Below are 16,033 nucleotides of genomic sequence, written 5' to 3' on the forward strand. Positions count from 1 at the left end.
TTATTCCATACAATTTCATATTTAATCACATACTGGCTTGTATTGATTTGTTTTTTCATGGGTCTTCCCAGCAAGATTGTAAATACTTTGAAATTAGGATTCAATGACTTATACTTTAGAAAAAAAAATCACCCACAGAAGATTGAGTGTAGGACTAAGGACATAGTAGGTGCTCAGTTCAGCATTATTTAGAGAACGTTAGCTAATTAGAACTAACTATAATTTATTTCCATTAAGGATAGAATAAAGACAATAATTATCTTTATTATTATTATTATTATTATTATATATTTGCATTACAGTTCATATCTGCAAAATATTTGTGAAGTAATGAATGAAAAAATTATTTTATTAAACAAATTATTTTTTAAAATATTTATTAAGTGCATACTCCATCATACACTAAGGATACAGCTAGAAAAGTGAAATAGCACCTAATTTCAAGAAACTTACATTTTAATCCATTTTATTTCAGCTTCATATTAATCTAGTGAAATAGGAAGAGAAACATTTTTTCCTTTTTTATCAGATTTTTCTTGTGCAGCATGGTAATTGTATAAATATGTATATAGATTTAACGTATTTTTTTTAAACATGTTTACTATATATTGGATTATTTGCTATGTAAGGGAGGGGGTGGGAGTAAGGGAGGGGAAAATTTGGAACACAAGGTTTTGCAAGAGTTAATGTTGAAAAATTATCCATATATATATTTTGAAAATAAAGAGTTTTAATAAAAAAAGAAATAGGAAAAAAAAAGAATTATTATACCCATTTCATAAGCCAGTCAACTGAGGCAAAAAGAAATTAAATGATTTGTTGTGTGTTGCAGAACTGATCTTGGTTGAACTAGAATTAGATCTCAGTTATTTTAATTCCTTAACAAGTAGCCTTTCTGCTATACCATAAGCAGTTAATAGAGAGGGAAGTAAAGTATAGAGATGTATTTCCTGTTAGAGAAGAGTTGAAATGGTGAAGCATCATTGAAGGAATATCCAAGCCCAGGGAAGTTTTTGCAAGATGAAACTTCCGCCTTTGCATTAAACTAACTTAGAGGTCAGTTAGTCTGAATTATTCATTTTACAGATGGATAAATTGAAGACTAGAGAAGGGAAGTCTCTATATTCGCATAAGGAATTAATGACAGACTATATAATTAGGACCAGGCCCTCCTCATCCCTAAAATAGTACTTTTTTTCACACTACCCCATCTGAGATGATCCAGGTGTGATCCAGATCCAAGACCAGGGAATTAAATGTATTCCAAAGTCTTCACCATGTCTGAAATTCCAGCGTTTGACAATATGGATTTATTATCTCATTGTTTCATAGATTTTTCTTTCTTTTTTTTTTAACTTTCCACAGAGTCATTTTGTAGCATGCATGACAGCCATCTTAAACCAGATGGGAGACCAGCACTATTCTTTTTACATCGAGACTTTCCAGACAAGTTCTGAACTTGTGGTGAGTTTTGGTTGAAAGACAAGGGGAGGAAGTGGGGTGTGGATATCAGATTATGGGGGAAATTCACTCAATAATTCATTTTCATTTTAATCTTTGTTTCTCCAGTACTTAGTACAATACCTGACACAACAGGAGCACTTAGTAAAGATGGTTCACAGTTATGGGCTACTGTTTAAATAATTCTATGGCAAATGTCATTTAATATGTTTTAAGTTAAAGGTTAAGAGTTGAAAATGGTTAAACAAGAAAGTGGCTGTTCATGTAGTAAGAGCAAAGGATAAGTCACAGTCCAAGAGTTGTACTGGTACCCATAAAAAATACCTTCAACAAAGTCTGAATCATTTATTCCATGTATTTTGTGGGACAAAGATGGACAAGTATTATGTAGGCTGAGAAGATGTAGTTAGGTTTTGACTTGAACTATTTCAGGGAATGCCCACAGCTGTGAGATGACATTGATATTTGAAAAGAGTCATCTCATTTTATTTAAGGAGCTCACCCTGTTGGTGTGGGCACTCATTGCATTCATCTATGTAAAGATTATCGTGGAATATGCTTCCATGAAAATTGCTGTTTTCTTTGAATTCACAATTCTAAGTTCAAGTTCCAGTTTTCTGCCACATATTAGCTCAGTTGCTTCATCTGTTATAAATTGTTTGATCTCTTCAGGCCTCAAATTCCTCATTTATATTTTGGGGGTGATAGGACTCATTGCAAGTGTTATGAAGGAAGAGGAAAAGGAGGCAATAAGCCTTTTTAGATAGCAGCACTGTGTATGAGGCATTGCACTAAGCACTTAAAAAATCCCAAATATCTCAGTTGATTCTTGTAACAATTCTATAAGGTAGATACTACTATTATCTTTACCCTATAATTGAGGAAACTGAAGCAAAAAAAAAAAAGTTAATTGACTTGCCCATGGCCAAACATCTAGTAAAAGCCTGAAGGTTCTAACTCAAATTTCCAGACTTTTAGCCTTATGTTGCATTCATTGTGTCATCTCCTGATTCAAATGAGGAAGCCTATCAGTTCCATAGACTTGTGATGGAAAGTGCCATCCACATCCATAGAGAGAACTATGAAGACTAATGTGGATCAAAGCATAGTATTTTAACCTTTTGTTGTTGTTTGTTTGTTTGCTTGCTTTTTTGTTTTTTCTCTTTTTTTCCCCTTTTGATCTCATTTTTTCTTGGGCAGTATGATGAATATTTAAGAATGGCACACGTTTAACTATATCTGATTGCTTGTTGTCTGAGGGAGAGAGGAGGGAAGGAGAGAGGAGAAAAATTTAGAATGCAAGGTTTTGCAAAGGTGAATGTTAAAAACTATCTTTGCACATATTTGAAAAAATAAAATACTATTTTAAAAAATGGGGAAGCCTATTTGAAAATGCTACTATATAAGTATAACAATTACAAGTATCATATTATTATTATGTTCAGGGTCACTGAGTTTTAGAGGAAAGAAAGAGATAGAAATGAGGATTTATTAAGCAACTAATATATATCAAGCACTATGTGAAAAATTTTACAAATATTATTTCATTTGATCAGAACTCATTCTATTCCCATGGAAACTTTCTTAGTTAAGATTAATGAAAAAGTGTGTATATGAATGGAGGTGGAAGGCATATGTATACACATATGGCATATGTATATTTGCATGTGTATGCAAATTTAAGTACTTCTCTTCCCCAAAATTTCTGGCAGCTTGTTCTAAGATGGAAAGGGTTCAAGTACAGTCTCATAATCAGACTGTCTGCTGTGTTAGAACCAGCCTCACTAAGTATAGATTCATCCCCAGAAAGTTGACCTTTAGGTGATGAATTCTTTGGCCAGGGAAATCCACAGGACCTGCAATATGACACAAGGTCAAATTTGAAATGAATTCATGCTCTTCTTTCACAAGTCATTCCAATTCTTGAACTGATAGTATTGTTACTTACTGGGATAGTGCCGATTCCTACAACATGGCAACTTTTCCCATAGATCTCTTCACCACTGTCCACATTCACAATATTGTGACTATCACTAGGACTTTAATTAAGCACCTGTTATGTGTCAGGCATTGTGCTAAATGCTGGAAATAAAATCAGAAGTGAAATAGCTCCTTCCCCCAAGAAGCTTACACTAATAACTCTTCAGATGGCCATATTGGTGTTGTTCAGTTGGTTTAGTTTTGTCCGATTTTTTTTGTGTGATTCCATTTAGATTTTCTTGGCAAAGATACTAAAGTAGTTTGCCATTACTTTTCTCAGCTCATTTTACAGATGAGGAAACTGAGGTAAACAGGGTTAAGTGACTTGCCCAAGGCCCTACAACTAGTATGAAGTCAAATTTGAATTCAGAAAGATGAGTCTTCCTGACTCTAGCTATATCCACTGTGCCATCTAGCAACCCATTCAGATGACCATTTGGTTAAGGTTATCCTGCCAACAAGGTAGGTTAGAATTTCATTTCTTGGATTGAGAAATGGCATTATGCAGTGTATACAGGGCTGGCTTTAGATTCAAAAAGATCTGAGTTCCAATTCTGCCTTTGAGATATATTACTCATGTGATCATCAGCGAGTCATTTAACATCTTGGTGGTCCAAGACTGTAAATTGTAACTGACTTGTTAGTCTTTATTAGGCAGAAGAGGTTTCCATGCCATAAATTACCTACATAGATTAAATCACATCACAAGTCTGGACTGCTTCTCTTCCTCTACACCCTTCCCTCAAATAAGTAATTACTCTGGGCAATTCACTTCAGGATATGCAAAGTAGAATAAGACATGCCCCAGTCATCTGGGAATTCTCACAATCTAATAAAATTTTCTAGCCCCAGAGGAAGGGACTTAATTAAGAAGCCTTTGTCTGTACTTTGCATCACTTGAGGATCATAGTAGGAAACTGAAAGGTACCTTAAGAGTTCACCTGTCTCAGTCCCTCATTTTAGAGGTGATTAGAGATCTAGATAGAGAAAATGATTTGTCTTTAAGGATGTGAGGAAGTATCCCAAGCTGATATAGATTGGGAAGAAGTAAAGCAGATTTTGGCAGTTAATATATGTTATGGATTTTATTTTGAATGAGGTAGTTCAATGACTTTATGTTCTTCTGGTCCATTTGTGTGTCTTGGGAACCTAGCAAAAGAAAGAACCCCACAGCCCTTTTTTGTAGTAGCTAAAAACTGAAAACTGAATGGATGCCCATCAGTTGGAGAATGGCTGAATAAATTGTGGTATATAAATATTATGGAATATTACTGTTCTGTAAGAAATGACCAACAGGCTGATTTCAGAAAGGCCTGGAGAGACTTACATGAACTGATGCTGAGTGAAATGAGCAGGACCAGGAGATCATTATATACTTCAACAACAATACTATATGATGACCAGTTCTGATGGACCAGGCCATCCTCAGCAATGAGATCAACCAAATCATTTCTAATGGAGCAGTAATGAACTGAACCAGCTATGCCCAGAAAAAGAACTCTGGGAGATGACTAAAAACCATTACATTGAATTCCCAATCCCTATATTTATGCAAACCTGCATTTTTTTATTTCCTTCACAAGCTAATTGTACAATATTTCAGAGTCTGATTCTTTTTGTACAGCAAAATAACGTTTTGGTCATGTATACTTATTGTGTATCTAATTTATATTTTAATATATTTAACATCTACTGGTCATCCTGCCATCTAGGGGAGGGGGTGGTGGGGTAAGAGGTAAAAAATTGGAACAAGAGGTTTGGCAATTGTTAATGCTGCAAAGTTACCCATGCATATATCCTGTAAATAAAAGGCTATTAAATAAAAAAAAATAAAAAAAAGAAAGAACCCCAGTTTCTTCATCTATAAAATTTGTTGTTATTCAGTCATTGTCCAGTCATATCTGACTCTCTCTGATCTCATTTAGGGTTTTCTTGAGAGAGATACTGGAATGGTTTGTCATTTCTTTCTCCTGCTCATTTTGTAGATGAGGAACTGAGGCAAACAAGGTTAAGTGGCTTCAAATGTAAAATAGGGGAAATAATGCTTGATTTATCTCCCTTAAAGAATTGTTGAGAGGAGCAGATCAAAGGCAATTTTGAAGTGCTATATGAATGTAATCTAAGTATTACTGGGATATAGCATGGTGTAAGATATAGCTGGGTGGTATAGTGGCTGTCGTACTGAATCTAGAATCAGGTAGAACTGAGTTCAAATATGGCCTCAGAAACATAATGGCTGTGTGACTCTAGGAAAGTCACCAAACCTCTGGCTTTCCTCAGTTTCTTTATCTATAAAATGGGGATAAGAAAAGTATCTACTCCACAGGATTGTTTTGAAGATCAAATGGAAAAAAAATTGTATTTAACAGTATTTGGCACATAGTAGTTGCTTAATAGCTGATAAATCCTTCTTTTCCCTATAATCCTAACCCCCCAAATTTCTTAAAAATTGTTTAAAAAATGTATATGAGGGAGAGGAGAGGAGAGGAGAGGAGAGAGAGAGAGAGAGAGAGAGGAGAGAGAGAGAGAGAGAGAGAGAGAGAGAGCGAAAAGAGAGAGAGAAAGAGAGAGAAGAGAGAGAGAGAAAGAGAGAGAGAAAGAGAGAGAGAGAGAGAGAAAGAGAGAGAGAGAGAAGAGAGAGAGAGAGAGCGAAAGAGAGAGAGAGAGAAAGGAGAGAGAGAGAGCGAAAGAGAGAGAGAGAGAAAGAGAGAGAGGGAGAGCGAAAGAGAAAGAGAGAGAGAGAGAGAGAGAGAGAGAGAGAGAGAGAGAGAGAGAGAGAGAGAGAGAGAGAGAGAGAAGCCTGCTAGTGAGGGAGAAACTTGTGAATTAGCTGTATTTACAGCACTTTTAATTATGTGTTCATTTTAATAATAGTTTATGGGAGCGATGAACTGAGATGCTTTCATATGATGTAGGTTATTTCCTTTTCAAGTTCATATTTGGGATGATAATTTAAAAATTGCTACATCAAAGAGAGCTTTTATTTCTTTCCTTCTCAAGACAGGAATTAGCAATGGCTTATTGTGAGGATGTTTTTCTTTCCATTTTTGTATACTACTTATCTTTGTATAACAGGCTTTGTGTAATGAACTTTTAAGTTGGCATTTGAAGTATGCTGTTCATTTTATGGCACTGACTTTCTGAGAGGTTTGCAAGTTAGCCTTATCTTTCCTGATATAGGGGAAAGAATATAATCTCTAAAGTCAGAAGCCCTGAGTTCAAATGCTACCTCTGTTTTTCATGAGGTGATCCTAGATCTTCCAAGGCCTCAGTTTCCTTATCTTTAAAGTGAGATAATCCGATGAGATGGCTGATAAAGTTCCTTTTAGCTCCATAGCTATCACTTTATGATGCTTCTTTATTATTTTTTTTATTTTTTAAATAGGCTGGTTTATTTTAAAATCCTGGGGGAAATGTTACAAAGTGTTAACATCTCAAGATATAAGTCTTTCTTTCCTTCATAAGCTTTTTTTAACTTTTAAATTTTTTTTTATTTAATAGCCTTTTATTTACAGGTTATATGTATGGGTAACTTTACAGCATTAATAATTGCCAAACCTCTTGTTCCAATTTTTCACCTCTTACCCCCCACCCCCTCCCCCAGATGGCAGGATGACCAGTAGATATTAAATATATTAAAATATAAATTAGATACAGAATAAGTATACATGACCAAAACGTTATTTTGCTGTACAAAAAGAATCAGACTCTGAAATATTGTACAATTAGCTTGTGAAGGAAATAAAAAATGCAGGTGGGCATAAATATAGGGATTGGGAATTCAATGTAATGGTTTTTAGTCATCTCCCAGAGTTCTTTCTCTGGGCGTAGCTGGTTCAGTTCATTACTGCAATGATGCTTCTTTAAAAGAATGGTGAGAAATAGAAAGAGGCAGAGAAAAAGAGAGAATGTAGAAAATGAGAATGAGAGGAAACAATTGAATATTGGCTTGCCTAGAGATTTCTCCAGAGATCCTAGGTTACAGCTCTGATCTATTTCATCATTTCAGGACTTCTTGATGGAAACATTCATCATGTTCAAGGATCTCATTGGGAAGAACGTGTATCCCCAGGATTGGATGGCCATGAGCATGGTACAGAACAGGTGAGTGCTAGTAGTAGTTTGAGGAAGAGTCACCAGCCTTGCCACCATCTTCCTCCAGGAGCCATCCTGGAGCTAGGGAAAATTGATGGCTAACAATAATTTAATTAAGGCGCAGCATCAGGAAAGCTCCATTCTTCCTGCTGCTGCATCACCTCTATAATCCAGAGTGGCCTCAACTCAAGTACTCTACCCTGCATACTCAGCTATTCCTTAGATCCAATGTGTAGGGACCTGGGGGAAATGGTTAAAGAGGGGGTGCCAGAAACTGCTGCATGTTAGGCTAGGAAGAATGAGAGGGAAGAGGGAGTCAGTTAATCTAAGCATTCCAGGAGCTGGCTTTAGTTCTTCTTTCAGTCTGTGTCCTTAGAAAAACAGTTTGTCTCCTGTCTGAGAGCTTCCATGTTCAGTTCTGTGGCTATAGAGAAATTGGCCCCTAGACCCCATAGAGGAATACTTATTATTCATCCCAGAGGGCTGGCAATGAGCAGGGACAGAGGGCATGAGAACTGGAGGTCTGTACCTCTCTCTCTCTCTAGTGTGTGGAGTGGATAAAAATAAATCAACTTGCTGATAAAATGTCAGACTCGTCACTTGGCGCATTCCTATGAAGGACGTGTGAATGGTCCGTCCTCCCACCATTCCAGGGCAGGGGATGAGTTCAAACTCTCTAGTCACCCATCTTTGAAAACAGAGCATTAAACTAAGCTTTTCCAAATGAAAACATCTTGATTTTTTTTTTTTTAAGAAAATGCCAGGTCTTTAGGTTTCTACATTAGGAATAGTTAGAGAAATTGAATTTTTCTCAGGAGCACAGCCTAAGCTGTGTTGTATGCGTGTGAGTATATGTGTGGGGAGGGGTAGTGATGTGGTGTTTGAGTCCTGTATCTATAAGTACTCATGCTTTTACATATATTCATAAAATACTCCTTAAAGGAAAAAAAGGCACATATTTATTCAGCATCTTCTTTCTGAAAAGAGGCTCCCTCGCCAGCCAGATGTCAGAAGTAAATCATTGCTGATTTACTATTTACTTACTACCTGTGTGGGACACTTCCCCTTTTCCTTATCTATAAATGGGGATAATAATTGCTCCCATTTCACAGGAATATTGTGGTTATCAAAAGAAATATTTCTGTGAAGTGCTTTGCAAATTTCAAAGTGCTATGTAAAGGTTAGTTGTTCTTATCATCATTATCAATAAAATCGTAGTGTCCAAGCATTGGTCTAGATTGTCTGAGTACTCTGTGGCATGAAGTCAGTGATCTGATGATTCTATGATCTCAGATTACTAGGCAGTTCCCTGTGTCTGTCTCTGCTGCCAAAAGGTCTCAGAATTTTATTAAATTATAAAGGCTTCCATGAGGTTCAGTCAATATGTACTGGTATTTTCTAAAATGAGTGAGAGTTTCCATAAGGGAGCCACAGAATCTTTTGGGGGCCTTAAGTTTAGAGAGATAAAAGGGAAAGAAATTGGACTTCACTTATAAGAGCCATTGCTAACTGGCCTGTTCCTCCTTCAGGCTCACCCACAAAAGAATTTTGTGAGGACAACTGAGGCAAAAGTGGATTTGGAGACCAGGCTTGTAGAAATCTCCCAGCCCATATAGTTGGTATTCCCAGAGACCACATAATGAGTCTCACTGGTCTCCTCTGCATATACTCTCTAGTTCTCATTGTGTTTAATTTCCAAAGAATTCTAAGAACTTGGAATCATCTCCCACGTGGAAACATTTGTATCTCTTAAGAAAATGCCAGGCATTTAGGTTTCTATGTTAAGAGCAGTTGGAGAAGTTGTGTTTTCTCAGGAGCACAGCCTGAGCTGTGGGGGGTGGCTCTTAGTACTGTGAATTCCATGTTAATTGCAAATAATAACAATAATAATAACATGTTTATACAGTTACCTAAGGTTTGCAAGCATTTTACATATAATTGTTTCATTTGATCCTTGCAACAACCTCTGGAGTTCAGTGCCATTTTTGTCTCCACTTTACAAATGAGGAAACTGAGGTACTAACAAGGTAAGAAGGGACTTGTCCATGCTCATACAGCTAGTAAATGTCTGAGGCTGGATTTGAACTGATATCTTCATGCAAACTGCCTCTGCAATTTTATTGCTGCAGGAGCCTTCTTTTTTCCTTGTAAGCAAAATAACTTACTAGGTACTGTAATAGAAAGAGCCAGGATTTGGAACCAGGATCTGACTTTAAATCTTAGCTAAACTATTAATAAGGTGTGACTTTTAGCAAGTTTATTCATCTTCCTAGACCTCAGGATCCTCATCTATAAACGAGAGGGATTGGCCTAGAAAAATCTCACATTTGAACCTTTCCAGATCTGAGACCAATATTCTATATTAAGCCTCTATATTTTCATATAGAAGTAAGATAATGTAATTAATGCTGGTTTTTAATTGATTTCCAGTCCAGCCTTTGACACATACTGTTGATGATCCTGACCCAGGCATTTAAACTGTCAGTGCTTCCAGCCAATGCTGCAGGACAACTAATCTATAGGACTATCTTCAGAGTAGGTGCCCACCTCCCTTGGTGGAGGGAACATCTTCCTCCTGGAGTTCTTAAACCAGTAAAATCATGGATCTTGTCTTTATACCTACATTTTCATAGCACCTTTAACTTTTCAAGGGACTAAACAGAATTTACCCTCACTTCCTTATTTTTCACATGGGGAAAATGAAATCTAATGAGGGAAAGAGACTAACTAGTCAACAGTAAAAATGTAGAAACTTGGGTCTCTTTCTCCTTGTTCTAACTCCAAACCTATTAACTTCTTAATTCTATAAACTCTGCCAGTTTATGTCAATTTTAAGGGTATTCCTTCCTGCCTGCAGAGTTGTGTCCTCTGACTCACCTTATACCCTCATGTCTCCCTCTCCCCTAAGTAAATAACCAATGTTTTTTTTTTCTTCCTCTTTTATTCCCTTTTTGATCTGATTTTTCTTGTGCAACATGAAATATGTGGAAATATATATATATATATATATATATATATATATATATATAAACTGCACGTTTAACATTTTGGATTACTTGTTGTCTAGAGGAAGAGGTGAGGGGAAGAGAAGAAGAAAAATTTGCAATACAAGATTTTGCAAGGGTGAATGTTGAAAACTATCTTTGCAAATGTTGTGAAAATAAAAAGCTTTTATTTTAAGAAACAGAGGAATTATGAGGATTTGGAAAGTAAGAAAAAAAGAATAAACAAACAGACAAAAGTTGAACTGTGGTTTTGATTTTGCTCCTTAATATAAATGATACAGGGCTAACAACACAGTTTGTAAATTTACACAAGGGTGCAGATCTTACAACACAACATGATCACAGAGTGTTTTATGTCAATGAGGTAGTGAGGCAGATCAGTGAGTAGAACACATGGATGGAGTCAGGAAGATCTGAATACAAATTTGTCCTTGGACTAGCTGTGTGATCCTGAGAAAATCACTTAACTTCTCTCTGCCTCAGTTTTCTCAACTGTTAAATAGGGCTCATAGTTGCTCTTAATTGACTGGATTTTTGTGAAGCTCAAATGAGATAATATCTGCAAAGCATTTAGTACAGTATTTGGCATGTTTTCCTATTCCTTTCTTCCTTATCTCCAAATGACTATATTTCTCTAACTCTTCTTGTACTAGGCTCTTTGAGTACTAGACTACATGAGGTAATATAAGGGGTAGAAAAAGTGAAAAGAAGCAGATGTAACATGAACTTTTTTTATCATTTTCATATATAGGTAGGCATTCACACATGAACAAAAATAAATAAATCTATATTTCCTCTGGTCTTTTATCAACAACATGCAACCTTCTGGAAGGTTTTAGAACAATGATATTTTGTAATGGTGATATTATTTTGAATGTTTTTAAATGAACCAAATTTTATGTGGGAACTTTTTTTTTCCCCTTTGAGGTTAAATCATCTAGATTTTTTTGTATCTATTGGCAGGATATTCAAGATGCTAGTGCATTTATAAATATTCATAAAACATTCCTTAAAGAAAAACTCCACACATTTATTCATCATCTGCTGTGATGAGAATTGGATTTGGAGATAGATAGGACCTGAAAGGTCCTAACTTTCTCCTTTTATGTATGAAGCAACCAAAGCTCAGAGAATTTTCAATAACATTTCTGAGGGAATACAGTAGTAAATACAAGACAAAAAATTCTAATGTTGGTCCTTAGCTGCATATATGGTGTTATTACATTACACAGCGCTGCCCACATGAAGCCTTATGAGGTATAGAGAGCAAAGCAAGACCAAGTTCTGCCTTCAAGGCACCTATGATCAAGTTGGGGAAAAAGGACATGTATGTGTGAAATATGAACAATACAAACTAGTACATATATATATCACAGGACTCCAGAGTAGGGAGACATCATTTCCAAAAGGTTAGGTCAAGGAAGGCTATCTGCTAAATAGGAAGGGCCAGTCTATTATCAGTATGTGGAAGGTTCCTTTGTCACATGTGCTGCAGTAGCTCTCAAATATGCTTTAAAGGATTATTTAAGGTTCAACCAAAGCCAAGTTCCTCCCCCCCCACACACACACCTTTTTAGGATGACTGATTCCTGGCGAATCCTAGTTTAGCATCCTTATTTATAAGGCAGGTTTCATCAGGGCAACTGGAGCTGAGCCACCTCAGTGACATTAGCTGTTTTCAGAGATGTGATTTGCTGATTCACCATATCCCTTTTTGTAACCCAGGCTGTTGTGTGTGTGGGGTTAAGCTAGTGCTTATGGCTTCCCTCCCTCCATTTACTCCTCAAGGTGAAGACTGAAAACTCTTCACAAGCCAGCTCAGCGAACTTTCTCTCTTGCTCTCTTTTCTAGCAAAGTCAACTTGATCAACGACCAAGTTGCCCTCTCTAGTTCCCATTTTTTTTTTAACTCTCTTAAGGAGCCTTGGGTAGGAAAGAGGAAGACAAAGACAGAGCTAAAGTCAGGAGATCTGTATTTGAACACTAACTCATCCTTTTCCCTGGCCATATAATCCTGAACAAATCGCTTCCTTTCTCCAGGGTCATTGTAAACACTTTTGAATGGCATTTAACACCTTTTACCTCTGCCCTCTAATCTATTTTGCCAACCTTATTTTTTCTAGCCTAATTACACATTATTTCCCTTCATGCTCTTCCAGACAAATTGGCTGTTCATCACATGTGATATTCTGTCTCCTGGTACCATATCTTTGTACAGCCTGTTTGTCCCCCATGTCTGAAGCTCTTCCCCTCTTGCCCTCTGCCTCTTAGAATCTCCCCTTTTCATCAAAGCTCATCTTGGGTCTTTTTCTACTTGAGGCCTTTTCTAATCCTTCTGGCTAATAATGTTTTCTCCCTCTAGTCTTGTACATTTATCATATTTATTTATTATTTATTATATTTATACAGTATTGTTTTAATGCTCATATTTATATTTATTTATGATTTTAAAATATTTAATGTATTTATATGGCTTATATTACCATATTTAATTATAATATATGAGATGATATGATATTATATATAATAATTATTACATATCTATTTATTTAAATATCACATATTTTTAAAAGTACAAATAGAATGTAAACTCCCTAAGGGCAAAGCCAGTTTATTTTTTATCTTTGTATCCTTCACACTTAACAGAGTATGTAATACATGTTAGGCTTTTAATAAATTCTTGGGGCAACTAAGTGGTGCAGTGGATAAAATGCTAGGCTGGGAGTCTGGAAGGCCTAAGTTCAAATCTGGCCTCAGACACTTACTTGTTATGTGACCTTGGGTAAGTCATTTAACACCATTTGCTCCAGTTTCCTATCTGTAAAATGAGCTAGAGATGACAATGGCAAATCCCTCCAGTATCTTTGCCAAGAAAATCCCAAATAGAGTCACAAAGAGTGAGACATGATTGAAAAACAACTAAACAATGACAAATATAAATGCGTGACTGATTGATTGGATCTCAGTGACCTTGTCTTTTAAATGGAGATGTTGGACTAGAATTTCAAAGTTCTGGCACTTAATTCTATGATCCCATCAATCAAGGTACTATCAAAAGGAGTCATTGACCCCTAGGCTCTTTCCCAGAATAACATTGCTCACTTCAAGAGACATGTTTATCTTTTTCCATCTGTATGTCTCTCATCTTAATAAAATGCATCATATGTACCCTTAGAAAAATATACTATGTGTGCTTTTTCTTTATAGTTACATGCATCTGTTTTAAGTCCTCTTGCTGTACAACTAAGAGTAAGCTGTGTTTAGAACACAAAATTAGTACTTGTCTATTTATATTCGTCCACACATGGAACACATTTTCTGTAGATGGAGTGCTTACTCATGCCCTGACTATTCCTTTACTTCTTGGGATATGTGAATCCCTTAAAATATGTTATTTGCTCTAGGAGAGGAGACAGTTCCATCTTGAACTTTGTCTTTGGCTTCTGCCTTATTAATGTCCTCTTATAAGATGATTCTGTAGGGTGAATTCCAAAGAAAGAAATAAGTAGGTATCTTAAAGTTTATATGGTATAGTTCTCCCATTTGATAGATAATGGCCTCAGGGTCCAAATAGAAAAAGTGACTTGCCAAAATTACATAATTTATTAGTGGCAAAAGTTTCTCATATGCAAACTATAGAATTTGATTAAACGGAAATTCAATAAACGTTGTCCAAGACAATGTACTTCATTGTCTATTGTGAGAGGTTCTGACTAGAGTTCACATTTTCCTTATTCTTTTCCCAGCTTGTTATGCTATAGGCTACTACATTTTTCTATCCATTAGATTTGTTTTTAAATGAAACTTTGAACAAGTCTCTTGACTTTCTGGGCCTTAATTTTTTTCTATGTAAATTATAAAATGAGAGGGAATAGAGTAATGATATCGAAGGTTTTTCTAACTTTCAAAATATTCTCTTCATCATCAAATTGTCTTTATTGATAAATTTAGCAATATGCCTCTTTCTATATACCCATATTCTTTATTGCCAAAAGATAATGGGATGATGAATAATGTGTGTAGTCTATTACTAATAAAAGCTTGTATGCAAAAAATGGCATAAAACCTGCTAAAAGGATATGTAGGAGCAGAAAAGGATATGGAACCTCTATTATCCTAAATGTATTTTGTGCAGTTATTCCTTATACAATTATATAATGTATGTATTGTCCCCCCCAATAAAATGTAAGCTTCTTGAGGGCAGGGAGATTCACTTTTGTGTTTGTATTTTCAGTAAATAGCATTGTACCTGGCAAATAGAAGATATTTGATAAATGCTTGTTTGACTATTTGATTCACAGGGAAAATGAAGAATGATAGACATATTGTCCTGATGCCCATGAAATAATAAAAGGAAGACTCTAGAACATTAGCCATATTCTTTAAGGAGGATTAGCAAAAACCTAGACTAGAATTTTATAGAATAAAAATGTCTGGAAATTGAGAAAGGCAAGACCCAGTTAGATAAAATCATAAATCCATTGAAGGCTAAAGAGATACCAGGGCTCATATACTAAAGCAGCAGAAGATCTAGGTTCAAATTCCATCTCAGTTATCATTTGTGTTTCCTTTGACAAGTAAATTAGTCTTTCTGAGTCTCAATTTTTCCATCTGTAAAATGGGGATTATAACATCTATCTCACTGTGTCCTTATGAGGTTGTAAGGGAATAATGTATGAAAATTATTTACACACCTTAAGCATTATATAAATGTAGACTATTATAATCATCCATTTCTTCTGTCATAGTATGGTGCTTGGGTAGAGGCGGTAGTATGAGTAGGGGTTGGGAGGGAAGGGAAGCCCTATTTTATAGAGTCCAAAAAGATGAGCCTGAGGTTGAGGTAAGTTTTTGGCTCCTAGAATATAGTTGTGTGGGTGCTTCAGACTTGCACAGAAACCTTCTCTTCCCACCCCCAGCTTGCTTGCTCTCTCACCAACAACTCTGTTTCTTGGTCCATTGGACCTTCCTCTGAGATTCAGAGACAGGTTTAGATTGACAGCAAGAGTAATGACTGTTATGGTGCCTGCTGATATCATTGTTCCTGCCACAGAGGGTGTAAAACCCCTCATTTTGGTATCGTATTAGAGATACTCGATATGTTTGGACAGAAAATGACAGGCTCTCAATGCAGTCCCATCTGGAGAATCAGATAACTGATCTTTAAGGGGGGGGGGGGAGAGGATGCATATTCAAAGGTACATTAACACACAGTGGAATAGCAGAGCCATGGAAATCTTACACTGTGACAGGTTGACAAGTGACGGATTTTGCTGGATTTTATTTCTGCATTAGCTCAATCTTGCCTCCTCTCAGGCCTCATGTGTGTTTCCAGATCATCTTACTTTGTTTCTGAAGTTTATCTGTCTTTCTATTTGTCTGTACATTTGGCTTTGGAAGGCAAAATTTAAAGCAGCATGATCAATGGATGGTACTGGGGATAGAGCTCTGAGTTGGAAGTCTGGGTTACACTATGTGTTACTGGGCAAAATA

At 36.1% G+C, this 16,033-nt stretch overlaps 1 protein-coding gene across 1 annotated transcript in view; it reads left to right on the top strand.

The window, feature by feature from the left end:
- Positions 1-16,033, top strand: part of DOCK2 (dedicator of cytokinesis 2) — a 486,757-nt gene that overhangs the window by 372,773 nt on the left and 97,951 nt on the right. The window contains exons 28-29 of the mRNA XM_012552398.3: positions 1,366-1,464; positions 7,451-7,545. Of these exons, the coding sequence (XP_012407852.1) occupies positions 1,366-1,464; positions 7,451-7,545 (194 nt within the window). The remainder of the gene's footprint in view (positions 1-1,365; positions 1,465-7,450; positions 7,546-16,033) is intronic.

This window comes from Sarcophilus harrisii, chromosome 2, assembly GCF_902635505.1.
Source record: "Sarcophilus harrisii chromosome 2, mSarHar1.11, whole genome shotgun sequence".
Taxonomy (NCBI): Eukaryota; Metazoa; Chordata; class Mammalia; order Dasyuromorphia; family Dasyuridae; genus Sarcophilus; species Sarcophilus harrisii.